General features: G+C 37.2%; 2 protein-coding genes across 3 annotated transcripts; both read left to right on the top strand.

The window, feature by feature from the left end:
* The first annotated feature begins 1,023 nt into the window (after window positions 1–1,023).
* On the top strand, window positions 1,024–2,402 carry LOC136279125 (melanocyte-stimulating hormone receptor-like). The gene has a single exon (XM_066162597.1). It carries the CDS (start codon window positions 1,227–1,229, stop codon window positions 2,130–2,132), a length of 906 nt encoding a protein of 301 aa, XP_066018694.1. The 5' UTR covers window positions 1,024–1,226; the 3' UTR covers window positions 2,133–2,402.
* A 2,565-nt stretch (window positions 2,403–4,967) lies between these two features.
* Window positions 4,968–13,589, top strand: LOC131768977 (CDK5 and ABL1 enzyme substrate 1). 2 transcript variants are annotated; one of them, XM_059084695.2, is made up of 11 exons: window positions 4,968–5,483; window positions 7,299–7,394; window positions 8,241–8,316; window positions 8,464–8,581; window positions 8,826–8,938; window positions 9,222–9,328; window positions 9,830–9,866; window positions 10,155–10,220; window positions 10,995–11,031; window positions 11,225–11,295; window positions 12,181–13,589. In XM_059084695.2, the coding sequence occupies exons 1-11, from the start codon at window positions 4,999–5,001 to the stop codon at window positions 12,223–12,225; spliced, it is 1,251 nt and encodes a 416-aa protein (XP_058940678.2). In that variant the 5' UTR covers window positions 4,968–4,998; the 3' UTR covers window positions 12,226–13,589. The 2 variants fall into 2 exon arrangements, with proteins under 2 accessions (XP_058940678.2, XP_058940677.2); XM_059084694.2 differs by having other exon boundaries at window positions 4,969–5,483; window positions 11,833–13,589.
* The last annotated feature ends 774 nt before the right edge of the window (window positions 13,590–14,363 follow it).

Below are 14,363 nucleotides of genomic sequence, written 5' to 3'. Positions count from 1 at the left end.
TAGCAACAACCGATCCATAAGCGTTCACTGCCTCGGAAACTACTAAATCAATGGATTCATCTGATTCCATTCCGGATTAAAACGTATAGAACTGTTTTAATCAGAATTATTTTGACAAGCTTCCAAATTCATTGGAGAAAACGCAGACGGTATTTTGAGACTTGACAAGGTAAAAATAACTGACCAATCAGAGGCGCAATTTAAACAAAAGCGGTGGTTCAAAACAAAGACAAACGACCGCGTTGCATCAAGGTTGGAAATGGGCTTTTAAAGAAGGTGAAAATTTTTCTATGCATTCACTGCTTTCAGAAATTTAAGTTGATCTTTAAACTCATTATAGTTACGAATTGAGACCTCATCAATTTCAGTACATAGAAATCTTTTCCAGGAGGTGGGACCAAAGTTTAATAATTAATGAACCAATGTTAAATTTTCCGTTAAAACCGGCTTGAAACGCTGCATCTATGGACTTCACTCGACTGTTAAATGCAACTTTTAGGGTTTAGAATTCTAGACAGATTTTTAAGTCCAAAGTATCCCTAGAATTTTGAATTTTTTTCGGATGGGATTTGAGGATATCATTTGTCGAGCTAGACCGGTGTAAGAACCATTTTCAATAAATCTTGTCTTATTGAGGGCACCCCACATCTCTTCGATGAAATCAAACTCTTATTAGCTAAGATCAATTAGAGCCGAAGATTAAGTTATTACAGCAGACATCCTTCAGGACATTGACTTAATTACCTATATACAAATAGAAGAAACGATTGTGACACACAACTTAAAATACGTGTTGACCTGTCACGAAGAGTACACGATTCAATGCAAGCAAACCTGCAAATGTGACGTTCGCCTGTTCTATTAGCTTAACTAATGACTGCCTTGGGGCGCTACGTGACATGTGATACAGGTGTTCCGAGGTCTGTCAGGGTTTTAATGAAAAGAAACTTTATATCTTGATTATTACAGATCAGGTAGTAACTCCATTTCCAAGAGAGTGATTGCCTATTCGATCACGTATGACAACGCGCTTACACGCTGACAAAACAAAAGTACTTAAAAAGCGGCGATCACACCAGCTATGGGTACCAAATACCCTCAAATCATTAAACACGATTGACTGAATTATTCTGCTGACGTAAAAAAATCGTCCATACGCTACTAAAGAACGCCAAGCAACATCACGGCAAGCATCATATGATGGCAGATGATTTAACCAAACCATAATGGCCGGCAGTTCTGGAAATATAGACCAAGTGGTGAAGCTAAGTCAAGCTATCAGCAAAACTACAACAGGTGTAGTAGAATTTTTCTTAGGTCTGAACATTTTTCTTGCCTTCACGGCATTTCTTGGCAATGTTCTTATCCTCTTCGCTCTCCGGCAAGTGACTTCTATTCATCCGCCGACAAAACTCCTCTTTCAGTGCTTAGCGGTGACTGATCTTTGCGTCGGTTTTATTGTACAACCACTATTCTGCGCCTACTTTATGCTCCATGTAAGAGAGATGAACGTGAATAGTCTGTATTATATTTTTAAAGTTGGCGGAGGTTTAACAAACATTTTATGTGGGATATCTGTTTTGACGTCAACTGCAGTCAATGTGGACAGACTTCTTGCCTTGATGCTGGGTATGCGATACAAACATGTCGTAACTTTCAGTCGAATTCGCTATGTTGTCATTTCTTTTTGGCTTACTGGTGCTCTATTTGTAGCGCTCTGGGTTTGGAGAAGAGACGTTGGACAAAAGTTATCCTCTACTTTCATTCTGCTGTCTCTGATTACTTCAATTTCCTCTTTTGTCAAGATATACCTTAGGTTACGACAGCATCAAACCCAAGTACAAAACAATTTCCCCCAAGGACGTCTTAGCGAATTAGGGAATCAGCTGAACATAGCAAGGTACAAAAAAACGGTGTCCAGCATTTTGTGGGTGCAGTTTGCTTTATTTGTGTGTTATGTTCCTTATGGGATATTAGCTGGAACAAAAATGCTTGACAAAGTGGTGCCAAAGATGGCTACACAGACTATGATTTTCATGAACTCATCTCTAAACCCGGTCCTGTACTGCTGGAAGATCGGAGAGGTGAGAAAAAAAGTAAAGGAAATTATTGGACAGTTGTGGTGTTGTTAAAATATCATTATATTGTTGTAAATTACAGGCTGCCCCAAGAGAAGAAAACCTTTTTACAAGGCTATTGAATTGTCTAGTGGAGAAAATATTATTTGAACAAACTCTGTCAACCTAACAGTACGTGTTGCTATCATTAATTTAAGACAGTTAAGATGACGGTTACACCATTTTTTCCAATAACCCTGTCGAAAAAAAAGTAGATAATCACTAGTTCTCGAACTCTGACATATCTTAAATAGCTAAATATTTTCTCTTTCATTTATAAACAGCTGAAAGCACGGAGCAATCAGTTTTCCGCAAAGACAATTTCTATTTTAAGGACCAGCTATTATCGCCCGAGAGGGGGGACTTGGGAACGGGGTAACGGGGGACGTTGGGGGGGGGATCACATGGTCTTAAGGGGGAGTGGAAGGGGGATCAGTCGTCGCCAACAGAGTATAAGTGGAGGACTATGGAAAATTGACTGCCAATTAACTGTCAGTTAACTGCCTCACAGGGGGATCATAAGTATATTACAGCCAAAATCCACCGAGCTCCCCCACCCCTCCCCCGATAAACAACGACCCTAAGTATAGAAATTCAGTTATCTCGATGAACTGAAATTTAAGGCAGCAACCAAAATCTCTTGTATATCTAAAAGAAAAATTCTATCGGTAAAAAAAAATTGTCTGTTCGAAATTGTAGACTGGCTGGAGCTCAAGTAATGGCTCCTGAAATTGGTAAACAGCCACTAATCGTCCCCTCTCTACTAAGCACCCCTTCTTTCGAATTTTTTTTTAATAAGGGTCCCTATTCTTTTAAGTGCCCCTACAGAGTAAGCACCCTCATTCCAATAAGCGCCCCTCCTGAGTAAGCGCCCCTATTCCAATAACACTCCTATTTTGCATCAGTTAGGGAACATGTACATTGAGATAAACTATGGTCCATCTTCATTTGATTGCTCACTTTAAACCTCAAGGAGAAAAGTGGTCTTTGTCTCAGTCTCTCAACTTTTATGTCGCCGTGAGTGCACATTTCCTTGAATCGAAGGACCCTGTCTTAAAATTTTGCGAGGAAGGATCCAGGGACAAGTCTGTTTTCCAGTCTTTTTGATCCTCAGTCAAATATACATCGATACTTTGTTTCACATTCTTCTTTTTCTTTAAAAGAAATATGCATCCTGTCCCTAATAGGCGCCCGGTTTCAAATAAGCACCCTCCCTTGAGGTACCAAAAGTAAATAGGCTCCCCGGGCGCGTTAAATCGAATTATTACGATTCTCAAGAGAAAGATGCCTGAATGTTGAATAATTGACACTCAACCAATAATTTATTGGTAACAAATAATAATATGAACAATGATAAATAAAAATAATAATAATAATGATAACTAGTAGGGGGCTAGTTCAAGAACCTCAGTGTTCCACTATCGGTCTATCTTCAATAATGATTAAACTATGCTTCTGTTCTATGATTAAACTGTGCTTCCACTTTTGTGAGACTTTTGTTTCATACAACATGGCAATCCGCCATTCCGCCATTCCGTCATTCCTCCATTCCATCATTCCTCCATTCCATTATTCCTCCATTCCACCATTCTACCATTCTACCATTCCACTATTCTACTAATCCACCATTCTATCATTGTACAATTCTACCATTCTACCATTCCACTATTCCATCATTCCATCATTCCTCCATTCTGTCATTCCACCATTCCACCATTCTACTATTCCACCATTCTACCATTCCACCATTCTACCATTCCACCATTCTACCATTCCACCATTCTACCATTCCACCATTCTACCATTCCACCATTCCACCATTCCACCATTCCTCGATTTCTCTATTCCACCATTTCCCCATTCAACCATTTCCCCATTCAACCATTTCCCCATTCAACCATTTCCCCATTCAACCATTTCCCCATTCAACCATTTCCCCATTCAACCATTTCCCCATTCAACCATTTCCCCATTCAACCATTTCCCCATTCAACCATTCCGTTTCCCTTTTCCATCATTTCTCTCCATTTCTCCATTTCTCTCCATTTCTCCATTTCTCCATTTCTCCATTTCTCCATTTCTCCATTTCTCCATTTCTCCATTTCTCCATTCCTCCATTTCTCCATTCCTCCATTCCTCAATTCCATCATTTCTCTATTCCACCATTCCTCGGTTTCTCCATTTCTCCATTTCTCTCCATTTCTCCATTTCTCTATTTCTCCATTCCATCATTTCTCCATTTCTCCATTTCTCCATTTCTCCATTTCTCCATTTCACCATTTCTCCATTTCTCCATTTCTCCATTTCTCCATTTCTCCATTCCTCCATTCCACCAATTTTCCATTCGACTATTTCTCCATTCTACCAATTCTCCGTTCTACCAATTCTCCATTCCACCAATTTTCTATTCCACCACTTTTCCATTCCACCACTTTTCAATTCCACTAATTTCTCATTCCACCAATTTTCTATTCCACCACTTTTACATTCCACCACTTTTCAATTCCACCAATTTTCCATTCCACCAATTTTCCATTCCATCAATTTTCCATTCCATCAATTTTCCATTCCATCAATTTTCCATTCCCCCAATTTTCTATTCCACCATTCCACCATTCCATTACTCCGGTGAATAGGGTCACCCAGTCAAAATTCGGACCGTCGTTGCTCTTTTGAGCATTAGTTGCTGTTTGAAATGGTAAAATTCTGTCTCTTCGAATAAATAATATTTTTCTTGAAATTTTTACGATGTGTAGGGCTGTCTAGGCTGCCGCGCCTGGGTGACCTGTGGATACAGCTATGTCTTCAGGGGTAGGTTGAGTACAATTTACGGAAGCCCAGGCACAGGCTGGTGAGGCTCAATTTGTCAACAACCGCCAATATGGCGGCTGTGACGGCTAGCCGTCCTAGTAAGGGAAGGTCAAAGCGTGTTGCTACGGCATGTGCTTTCCTTTCGAATATTTCACTGGATGGAAATATTACAAAGGAAGCAGCTGAACGGAAAAAAGAAAAGGCTAGTCTCAAAGAAAGCAATGAACACGATCGTAGAGACACTGGCCTCTCGCTAGAAGCGACAAGAAGGACACGGAATAAACTGCTGCACTCTGTATCTGAACCCTCGACCTCCAGTGGAGAATCTTTTGAGGACAGCTCCAAACGATCAATACACAGACAACGTAGTGTTACGGAGGCTATTCATGAGAGAAAATGTCAGGAGAGTTCCGTAATGATACGAAGGAGTGTTTCAATGTCTGAATCGTCCTACGACCCTTCGACTACGAGTGTTAGTTTCCAACGTACGAAGAATCGGATTTTGTGTTTGGCGGGATCTTCTTTCCACCACAAGAGACGAGCAAATGACAAGAGGTGAGAGCAAATTCACTTTTACAAATATCAGGCGATTTTTCAAATCATGTCGTCCCCTTATAACAAGCTATAGTGTCACAAAAAAATTAAGATTTAATGAAGTGTTCTTGATCATAAATTATTTAATCAAAGAGTCTTCTATCAAATTATTATTGCATAATTTTACTTTTGTCAATTAAGATGAAGCTGAGTTCCACACTGAATCTTTACAACGTTGTCCAAAGAATCTGCCTTGTTTTGATTTATTGAAATGTCTGTAGATCTATATGAAAAAAATCCGCTAAGCTACACAGTACTCTGCAACTTAATCAAATATAGTTAAATATATTTATTTGGAACCAAGGAATTTTTGTTCTCATCCACTCTGGTTAAACTGCGTCATGTGGTATGGGGCTGGCAGATTGCAGGCAATATTGTTGATATTTCTTAATATGTGATGCAGGATTTTCAGATAAAACTCTAGTAGCATGAGAATACTGTCAACTGAATATACTCCATGTCTGAATTAAAATGGTAATCAAAAGGCATTCCTAGACTTGGCATAGCATATGGGAAATTTTGCAGTCTTGGATGCTTAAGGAATGTTGTATTGATTTGATATTTGTCCAATCTTAGTGACACATTTTGGAAACAAAAATAAAAAAGCAAAGCAATATAAGAAGGTGGATGTCAACATAGAGTTCAAATCAAAGCTAGGAAAAGTAGAAATGCAACAATTCAAGAAATAGATTTACAATCTGCTTTTGTTTCTCGTTGTTGGTTTGAAATCCCTTTTAAAGCTGCATACAAAATATACTGAATAAAAATAACGTTTTGATAATAAAAGGAGGGTTATGAAACAAATAATTCCTTTTAACTTGCTCTATATTGGACTGAATAATGCTCTGTCCTGAAATGTTTTCCTGAGTGTTATGTTCATCCCAAAGTGATTGGGGAATTGAAATTAGGGTTAGAGAAGATTAAGGAATTGTAAGTTGTACAAACTATAATCTAATGGAAAAACCACACAATCCATCAGTGTCTCTAGTCTCAGAAATTTGAAACATGTCACATTTCTTGCCGTCATCTTGTATTATTGCAATTATTTTGAAACTAAGCTGTGGTCCATTTTGATAAAAAGCTCTGCAATAATTTTCTTAATCTTTTTCATTGTTCATTGCACAGTTTCTTTGGTCATCTTGGATAACTCATGTACAACTTTTTGCTTTGACCAATATTGTTGAACCAGTACTGTAAAGGACAAAAGGTTGACTTCCAATTTCCCACAAATTTTTGCAGTCCTATGGAAAGAGATTTGTCTTAAAAAGTTTCAGTAACATGGTTCAGAAATTTGACTGTGCAAGCTACAACCATCTGGGATCTATTGCAACCTTTATGGTGGTCTCAAAGATTTTACTGCATAATCTCTACCTTTTTTCATTTGATTTCATTGTTTCTGTTGAAAGTTTCTCCAATGAAATGTATGAAAAGAATCTCACTCTTAGTAAATGCTATGATGCTGTGGTCATGTGGTAAACCATGACTGTAAATTGCCCAAGCAAGAATGCTGAATTTTGAAATTCAGTTACTTTTTATTCCATTATTTGAACAAAGAGACACATAATGAATTCAGTTAGAAAATCATCAATCCATATCTGTGAATTTATAGGCAACACGCTGGACATAACTGATACATATTTGTTATGGTCACATCCCATTAGGTGCCAATACAAACAAGGAAAAGATAAAAGATACAAAACTTGCGTTCAATAAGGTACTCTGAGTTGAAATTTTATTTCAGCACTGACTAATAGTTGACATGTCATTTGTTTACAGAATAGTCTTGTGTTCTTCTCAAAAGGCTCCACTGGCCACCTACTCTGTCCTGAAATATCATAAGGAAAACCAAGAAGCAGGCCAAGAAGGAATGAGGTGAGACCAAAGAATCAGAGTGATTGGCATCTACAATGAGTCATTTTGTTTGGTTTATTTTACACTCTTCCATTTCTGTAGATAATAAAGTACGTGAAAAAATTATAAGCTTCTGAGTGGCTGAAAACAAGTGCATTCTCATGTAACAAAAGTGCAAAGTTGTAAAACCAGTGCAAAGGTGTAACATGGGTGCAAATTACAAATAGTGTGCACACGCTTTCACAATTTTGTCTGTCTTGACTTTCTGTGATGTTTTTTCTTGTACTTTATCAAAAAGTAATTACATGATTTCTCTTGCAATTTTATGTAACAAGCACTTGTAAATTTATCAAATACTACAAATTGTACTTACCCTCCAGGCTTGTGCAATTTTGTTGTCTTTGAAAAATTTACTCTTACTTATTAACACCAGATTGCACTTGAAATCATGTTATTACCTAATACTAATTATACGATTCTGTAAGCAATCTAGAATGAATAAGCCATTTGAATTTTTCCAAGCTTAACTTTCTGCAATTGCTAAAATTGCACTTCACCTGTGAGAATCATTATCTTGCTTAACCCTTTAACTCCCAAGATCTCATTGGTAATTCTCCTTACTGTCTGCCATACAGTTCTTGTGATGTTAGTTTGGAGAATTTGGTACTGGATCAACTTATAATCCTCTAATTGATTTTTTTTCTCATCACTTGTCTGCTTGATATTGTATTGATATTGTAAGGAGAAATTCTGTCTTGGTCACTCATGGGAGTTAAAGGGTCAATCATCTCTCTACCATGAATGAATTGGCTTGAGGTTGTGGTATTAATAGAAAGGATTAAATGATTTCCCACTCCTTTTTTGTAGTGTCAAGAAGATATCCATAGCTACACCCAGCCAGTCTGCTGGTATTGAAGGGGTTCAACTTGGAACAATTGACAAGGTACACAAGTCATTTAGTTTTAGTGATAAATGGAAACAAGTACTAACTGGGTTGGCAGTGACAGTAGAGGTGAGAAGTTTATTATAGTAACTGTAATCTGAAGTATGTGAACTAAATATCTTTTCATTTAAATTTGTTCCTTTTTAGCCAGTATCATACAGATCATTTCTGATATCAACGTATCCCTTGGCTTGGAATGAAGCTGTTTCCAACAAAGGATCTCCATCTGTACCTTTACCAATGGATAATGGAGGACTTGTTTCAGGTAAATTAATGTTAACTCTTCTTATCTGAGACTTTTATTATTAAAGATCCATAGCTAGAATTTCATCACATCAAGGGAAGTGCAATAGGCAGCTGTTCCCAGAAAAGGGGTTATAAGGGCTTTTTTTCATCGAAACCTGTGTTACATGAAATGATAATATTCAGGACTTGTTTATCAAAGTAATGATGTAGGTGTTCAGTTTTGAAAATGTTGTGAAAATTTTCTGATTCTTTATATCCTTCAGAGAATGTTGAGGGAGCATTGCCACCACCCAGTTGGTATGATCCTCTTCTTCTTGATAATCCTGAACTGAAATCAGGTCGGCACAGAAAGGTTCTCAACTTGACTTCATACTTGGTAAGTATAATTTATATGGAAATTAGGAAGTATTTCTAAATCAGTAATTCTTTAACATCTTTCAACAGCTCACTATCTACCACCGCTGCTTTTTCATGCTCTAGATTACTGTCCTCATTTGTGGCAAAGTGTCACTAAAAACAAAAATTTCATGGGGGTATATCTCCCCCACCCCCTTTACCACACCAATGTTTCACCAAATATCATAAAACTGAAATGGCAAAGTATTTTCCTATAAAAAAAGGAAGGGAAGATATAAATATCAAATGAATATGCTTTTCAGGTATCCATGGTGGCATATGCAAAGCCTTCTGAGCTGAAAAAAGACCTGAATGAACAATTCAGAGAAAAGTTTCCAAATCTCAACATTACCCTCACAAAATTAAGAAGGTAACAAGATTTTTTCCCTTTTAACAAGTAGATTAAAAGCTTGAGATTTCTATCATGTGTTATATAATAAGCTGAATTAAACATACATTTCAATTGGTTCCTATCCTTGATCTATTGAAGGACAGACACCCAGATAATCTCATCACTGACAAAATTTTCTTCTTGATTACAAAAATCAAAGGTTCCTCATTGTTGTGGGTCTGTTCAATGATAGATCACAGAAGGTGTCAAGTTGTGGTGAGAACATAAGTGACACACTTGGCTGTACCTCATGTGCCGCTTTTTTGTTGTGACCACATTTTGATGTCACCTGTGATCTGTAAAAGAAAAGACATACCACAACATAGAATCCATTTGTAAAACAGTTACTGAGGACTATGGTCACATTGTGAATGTTTCAATAGCAGAATGCAGTCAATTGTTGATTGCAGATGCTGTTTAGCTGAAGGTAGTTTGAGAATCTTAAAAGTTCCTAACTATGATACTTTTTATTTTTTTCAGCTTAAAGAGAGATATTATAAAAATAGCATTATCACAAGTAAGTTTGCCCAAGACTCAGAATTACCTTACAAGTCAAGTGCTGTGCAAATTTTTCATGTGTTGTTTGGGATAATCTGACACAGTTTAATTGTTGTTATTTTTTTCCTTCATTGCTTTAGTTCCATGTTAAGTTAATATTTGTATGACATGACACAGAAAGCTATGGGGTGTACAATCTACATTTTGCTTATACTGTCTTCAGTAATCTGTTCGTGTGAAGTAGATGCTGGAAGGGTTATGTTAATATTATAATTGATAATAATACCTTAATGCCTTTGCTTCTCAGGATTGCCTGCTTGATCCAACCACAGTGGGTTATGCATTTGTCTACTTTGAAAAACTTATTTTGAAGGTAAAATTTCATTTTTTGCTCAGGGAATTTTGGCTCAGCCCTTTAACCCCTAAGAGTGACTAGTATATAATTTCTCCTTACAATATCACCCCTGAATCAAATGGTAAAGTCGTGAGAAGAAAGGAAATGATCACCCACTTAAGAGGCTGTTTAATGTTGAACAAATTCTCTTTCTCAGCACTGCAGGAATAGAACTAAACACTAAGGGATATATTGAACTAAAAACTTAGGGATCATACCAAACTTCTTTTGTGTTGTGTAACTGTTAAAATAACATGTACAATAACAATAACATGCAACATACAGTAGCAACATACACGGTAGAGCATTGAAGTACCCAGCAGTATGCAGGACGTGTGTCATATATGAACTTCATAATGGGCTTTGCTCACCATAGAGTCTCTGTGGCTCAGTGAGAGAGCATTAGAGCACAGAATCTGAAGGTCTGAGGTTCGATTCCTCATGGTGACTTGAAATTTTTTCTTTGTCCCACACTTGTGACAAGGCGAAAAATATCTTTCTTTATATTGAGATCATGTTACTTATTTCTGTGCTAACCACATGAATAGAAGTTTGCAGTGATTATTATGTTGTTGAAATTGATCCAATAAACCCCTGCCTTAGGTGGGAAGGTGTGATGAGTAGGCAACACCAGTCCTGATCATGTGTTCTGGGATTAGCCTGCTGTGATGGTGCATTTTACTTACTTTTTATTTAAATATTTGTGACTTACAGTGTATGCACATTTTTGAACACAATATATTTTTTTTACAGGAAAAGATTACTAAGGCAAACAGAAAGCTTCTGGCAGGTAGGCATTCTTTTTCTTCTTCTTTTTCTATAAATTGATTCTCTGACTTTATTATACATGTAAATAGCTTTTATATTTTTAGAACTGGTGTGTCTGGAAGCTTAACTTGGAATGTGAAGAGGAGATAATTTTTCTTTTGTCTGTCAGTAGTTGGGTTTATGAAACCATCCTAATTTCAAATTTTTATTGTTAGGTTCCTGCTTGTTATTGGCTGCAAAATTTAATGGTGATATGAAAAGAGAGAAAATCAAAGAGGTCATTGAGGTATGATACCACAGCTACTTTGTTATAATGCATCTTTTTAGGATTTGAATGGAAATAATCATGTTGGTATCCAGTTGTCATTACGGTGAATTTCAACCATGAAATCATTCCATGCAATCAGTTTGAAACTTCTGCAGCAAACATCCATCATATCATCCAAATCATGACAATTTACAACTCTTCCATTGAAGCTGATGAACAGCAACAGCTCTTTTCAGGAATAACATAATCTAGGGGATCACACTTCAGAATATATGTACTAGAGAAATTTTCAATGGACTGTTGAAAATAATCTGAGACTGCATTGCAGTTGTTTACTTTGCTCTGTGATTGGTCTAGAAAACCCACACCATTCTCTCAACCAATCAGATGCTAACCTTAAGGCAGTTTGGATGTGTTTACTTTGAGTTCTCATTCACTCTTAGAGGGATTTGCCTTTCTTCTGATCAGCTGTGGTAATTACTAGAGCAGAAATCAGACATAGTGAGTCATCATCAAAGTGATTGTCAGAGTGAAATTTTTTTTTTCATCTTGTAGGCCATAGAGGATAGGCTTCGAATATCAGCAAAAGAGCTCATTAGATTTGAATTCCAAGTTGTTATTGCTCTGGAGTTTGATTTACACATTCCACAGTGGGAGATCTTACCGCATGTCAAACGAATGGAAACAGAATAACTTCATAAAAATCCGTTCATAAATAATGTCACCACCAAGCAATGAAATTGTTCAGGAATACAATGTTTAATGTTGGGTTTTAGAAGGTATTGTTGCTTGAGAAACACAAGGTTTGTACAGGTCATGAAAGGACATGAAAAATTTAGAGTTATCCAATCATCTGTCATTTTTTCCATGATAATATTTTTTTATGTTTTTTCATTACTGTAGTGCAAATCTCATTACCTTCAAGGCCTGGAAGCTCAAGTGAATTGAGTGTGATTTCCTCAAGGAAAAAAAACGAAATAGCTAAAGAAAGAATTATTTTGAAAACAAGCTAAATTTTTGGGTTATGAAAATGTGGGATACTAATACAAGGGAATACAGTTCATGGAAATTCATGGTCATGAAATATTACAAACCACTCATTGTCAGGCCCAGTTGTTCAAAGCTGGGTTAAGATAACCCAGGGTTAGTGTGAAATTTGATTCCAGATCTGGAAGCTTTGAAAAAAGTTGGGTTAATCCCACTTGTCTACAATTTGATGATTGAATACACTAAAAAGAATTTGGAAGACTTATCTCAAAACAGCTTTTGAACAAAGAAATTTAGAAACCTGAATTAAAGTTTAACCCTGTGTTAGCACCATTTGGCCATCAAAAAACCGGGTCCAGGTCTTTTGTAGAATGTTACACTGTCTTTGGGTGTGGTCATTCAGTGTTGAATATAATGATGTGATTTTTATGAACTTCTGACTCAGTATTAATGAGATGATGTAAATGTTAATTAGTGGGGATGGTGAGGTAGACATACACACTACTCAATTACTCTCTTTAACCCTTTACATCCTAACATCAGTGTTTATATTCTCCATACTGGTCTCTGTACATTTATCAAGGGGCTGACAAGGAGAATTTATTTTGTTTAACAATACAGAGCTTCCCTAGTTGGTGATCATTTCCTTTACTCTTATGACATTAACGTTTGATTCAGGGGTGATATTGTAAGGAGAAATTAGATGCTAGTCACTTTTAGGGGTTAAAGGGTTAACTAATGATGACAACTGGAATCCAGAGCCTACAGGGCCAGTTATTTACACAAGGTCTAACCTAAACCGCCGTTTTATGCAAGCAGTTGGCCTTACGTATCCTCCCCAAGAGGGTTGTTTCCATTAAATACATGTCCTTCTACTGCTAATTTTTGGCTCCCTTTACTCTGTTCACAAAAATAAATGTTCAGGTTAAAGATTCAGCTAAATTCAAGATAGTTTAGAACGCGGTGTTGTTAAACAAGGGCTGAAGTTTGTTTAAATAACCGGCCCATAATGTCCATCATCGTGGGTTACACTTGAAAAATTAGTGGATTGCATGATATCTCTAAATAGGTTATCACTCACGACTAAGGGCAATCCCTCTTTGTCAGAGAAGTTCGGTTGTGCGAGTAATAAAAAATATTCGATTTATGGGAAAAACATTTACACGTTGTAATACAAATGTAAATTCCATGTTCTGTGAGGTCATGTTTAATATAAATTATGAGATCCCTGTTTATGGGAAAGATTTTGTAAATTGAGATTATAAGAAATTGTATATTGAGAGTTTGTAAATAGTGGCATATTTTATACATTAAAATTTGTTTGCATCAAAGATTTCTCTGCATTTACAGTATATGTTGATAGTTCCTAACAGAGACGAGGGACTGTTCGATCAGCATAGGGTTGGTTTCTTTAAGGCGTCATCTCTTACACAGCGCGACTTCGTGTGCCTTCTGTTTCTTCCTCATAAATAATCCTTTTTTTGTTAACCTATTTACTCCTAGGATAGCCTGAATATCAGGCTTTCCAACGGAGGTGGAGGTTGGGGAGAGAAAAAGAAAGAAAGCATTTCTAAGGGACCTCGCTCGGCCCTTAGTCCCCTACTCCCCCTTCCAGCCTTTCTAAGGGACCTCGCTCGGCCCTAGTCCCCCTTCCGTTGGAAAGCCTGATACTCGGGTCATACCCATGAATGATCGGTCATCAATTCTCAATAAAGTTTAGATACGCAGGTCGTTATAATTTACATGCTAACTCTTAGACAGTATATGAAGAGTTCCACTGAAGTGAAGGGCATTTAGGCTTCGTGGAATATATACGATGTAAAGAAGTAGAACAAATTCAGGAGACGTACACACAAAGAAGTGATGTCTTCAAATGGGAGAAAAAACCAATAGGTCTTGGCTATTTAAGGCCGAAATAATAGATCCTATGGGATAGACGTCATTTTTAGGCGTTTTTCAGAATCGAGGAGGCAAGCGTGATGCGAGCGTCTCGTGCGAGACGCGCGCGGGAAGGTGTACATGATAGTGCGACTCGCGACTCACTTTCCTCTGCTCGCTTATAAAACGTGGAAAAGAGAAAGAAACAAGGCGCCTGTCGC

Source organism: Pocillopora verrucosa, chromosome 2, assembly GCF_036669915.1.
Source record: "Pocillopora verrucosa isolate sample1 chromosome 2, ASM3666991v2, whole genome shotgun sequence".
Lineage (NCBI taxonomy): Eukaryota > Metazoa > Cnidaria > Anthozoa > Scleractinia > Pocilloporidae > Pocillopora > Pocillopora verrucosa.
This window is presented reverse-complemented; position numbering and strand designations above follow the sequence as displayed.

What these genes read in the sequence shown, in the direction of transcription:
- LOC131768977 (XM_059084694.2), top strand. Translation starts at nt 4,999, where the DNA reads ATGGCGGCTGTGACGGCTAGCCGTCCTAGTAAGGGAAGGTCAAAGCGT. An exon ending in TAATGGAGGACTTGTTTCAG is followed by an intron (nt 8,582 to 8,825) that starts GTAAATTAATGT and finishes TATATCCTTCAG; the next exon opens with AGAATGTTGAGGGAGCATTG. An exon ending in TTGAAAAACTTATTTTGAAG is followed by an intron (nt 10,221 to 10,994) that starts GTAAAATTTCAT and finishes TTTTTTTTACAG; the next exon opens with GAAAAGATTACTAAGGCAAA.
- LOC136279125 (XM_066162597.1), top strand. Translation starts at nt 1,227, where the DNA reads ATGGCCGGCAGTTCTGGAAATATAGACCAAGTGGTGAAGCTAAGTCAA.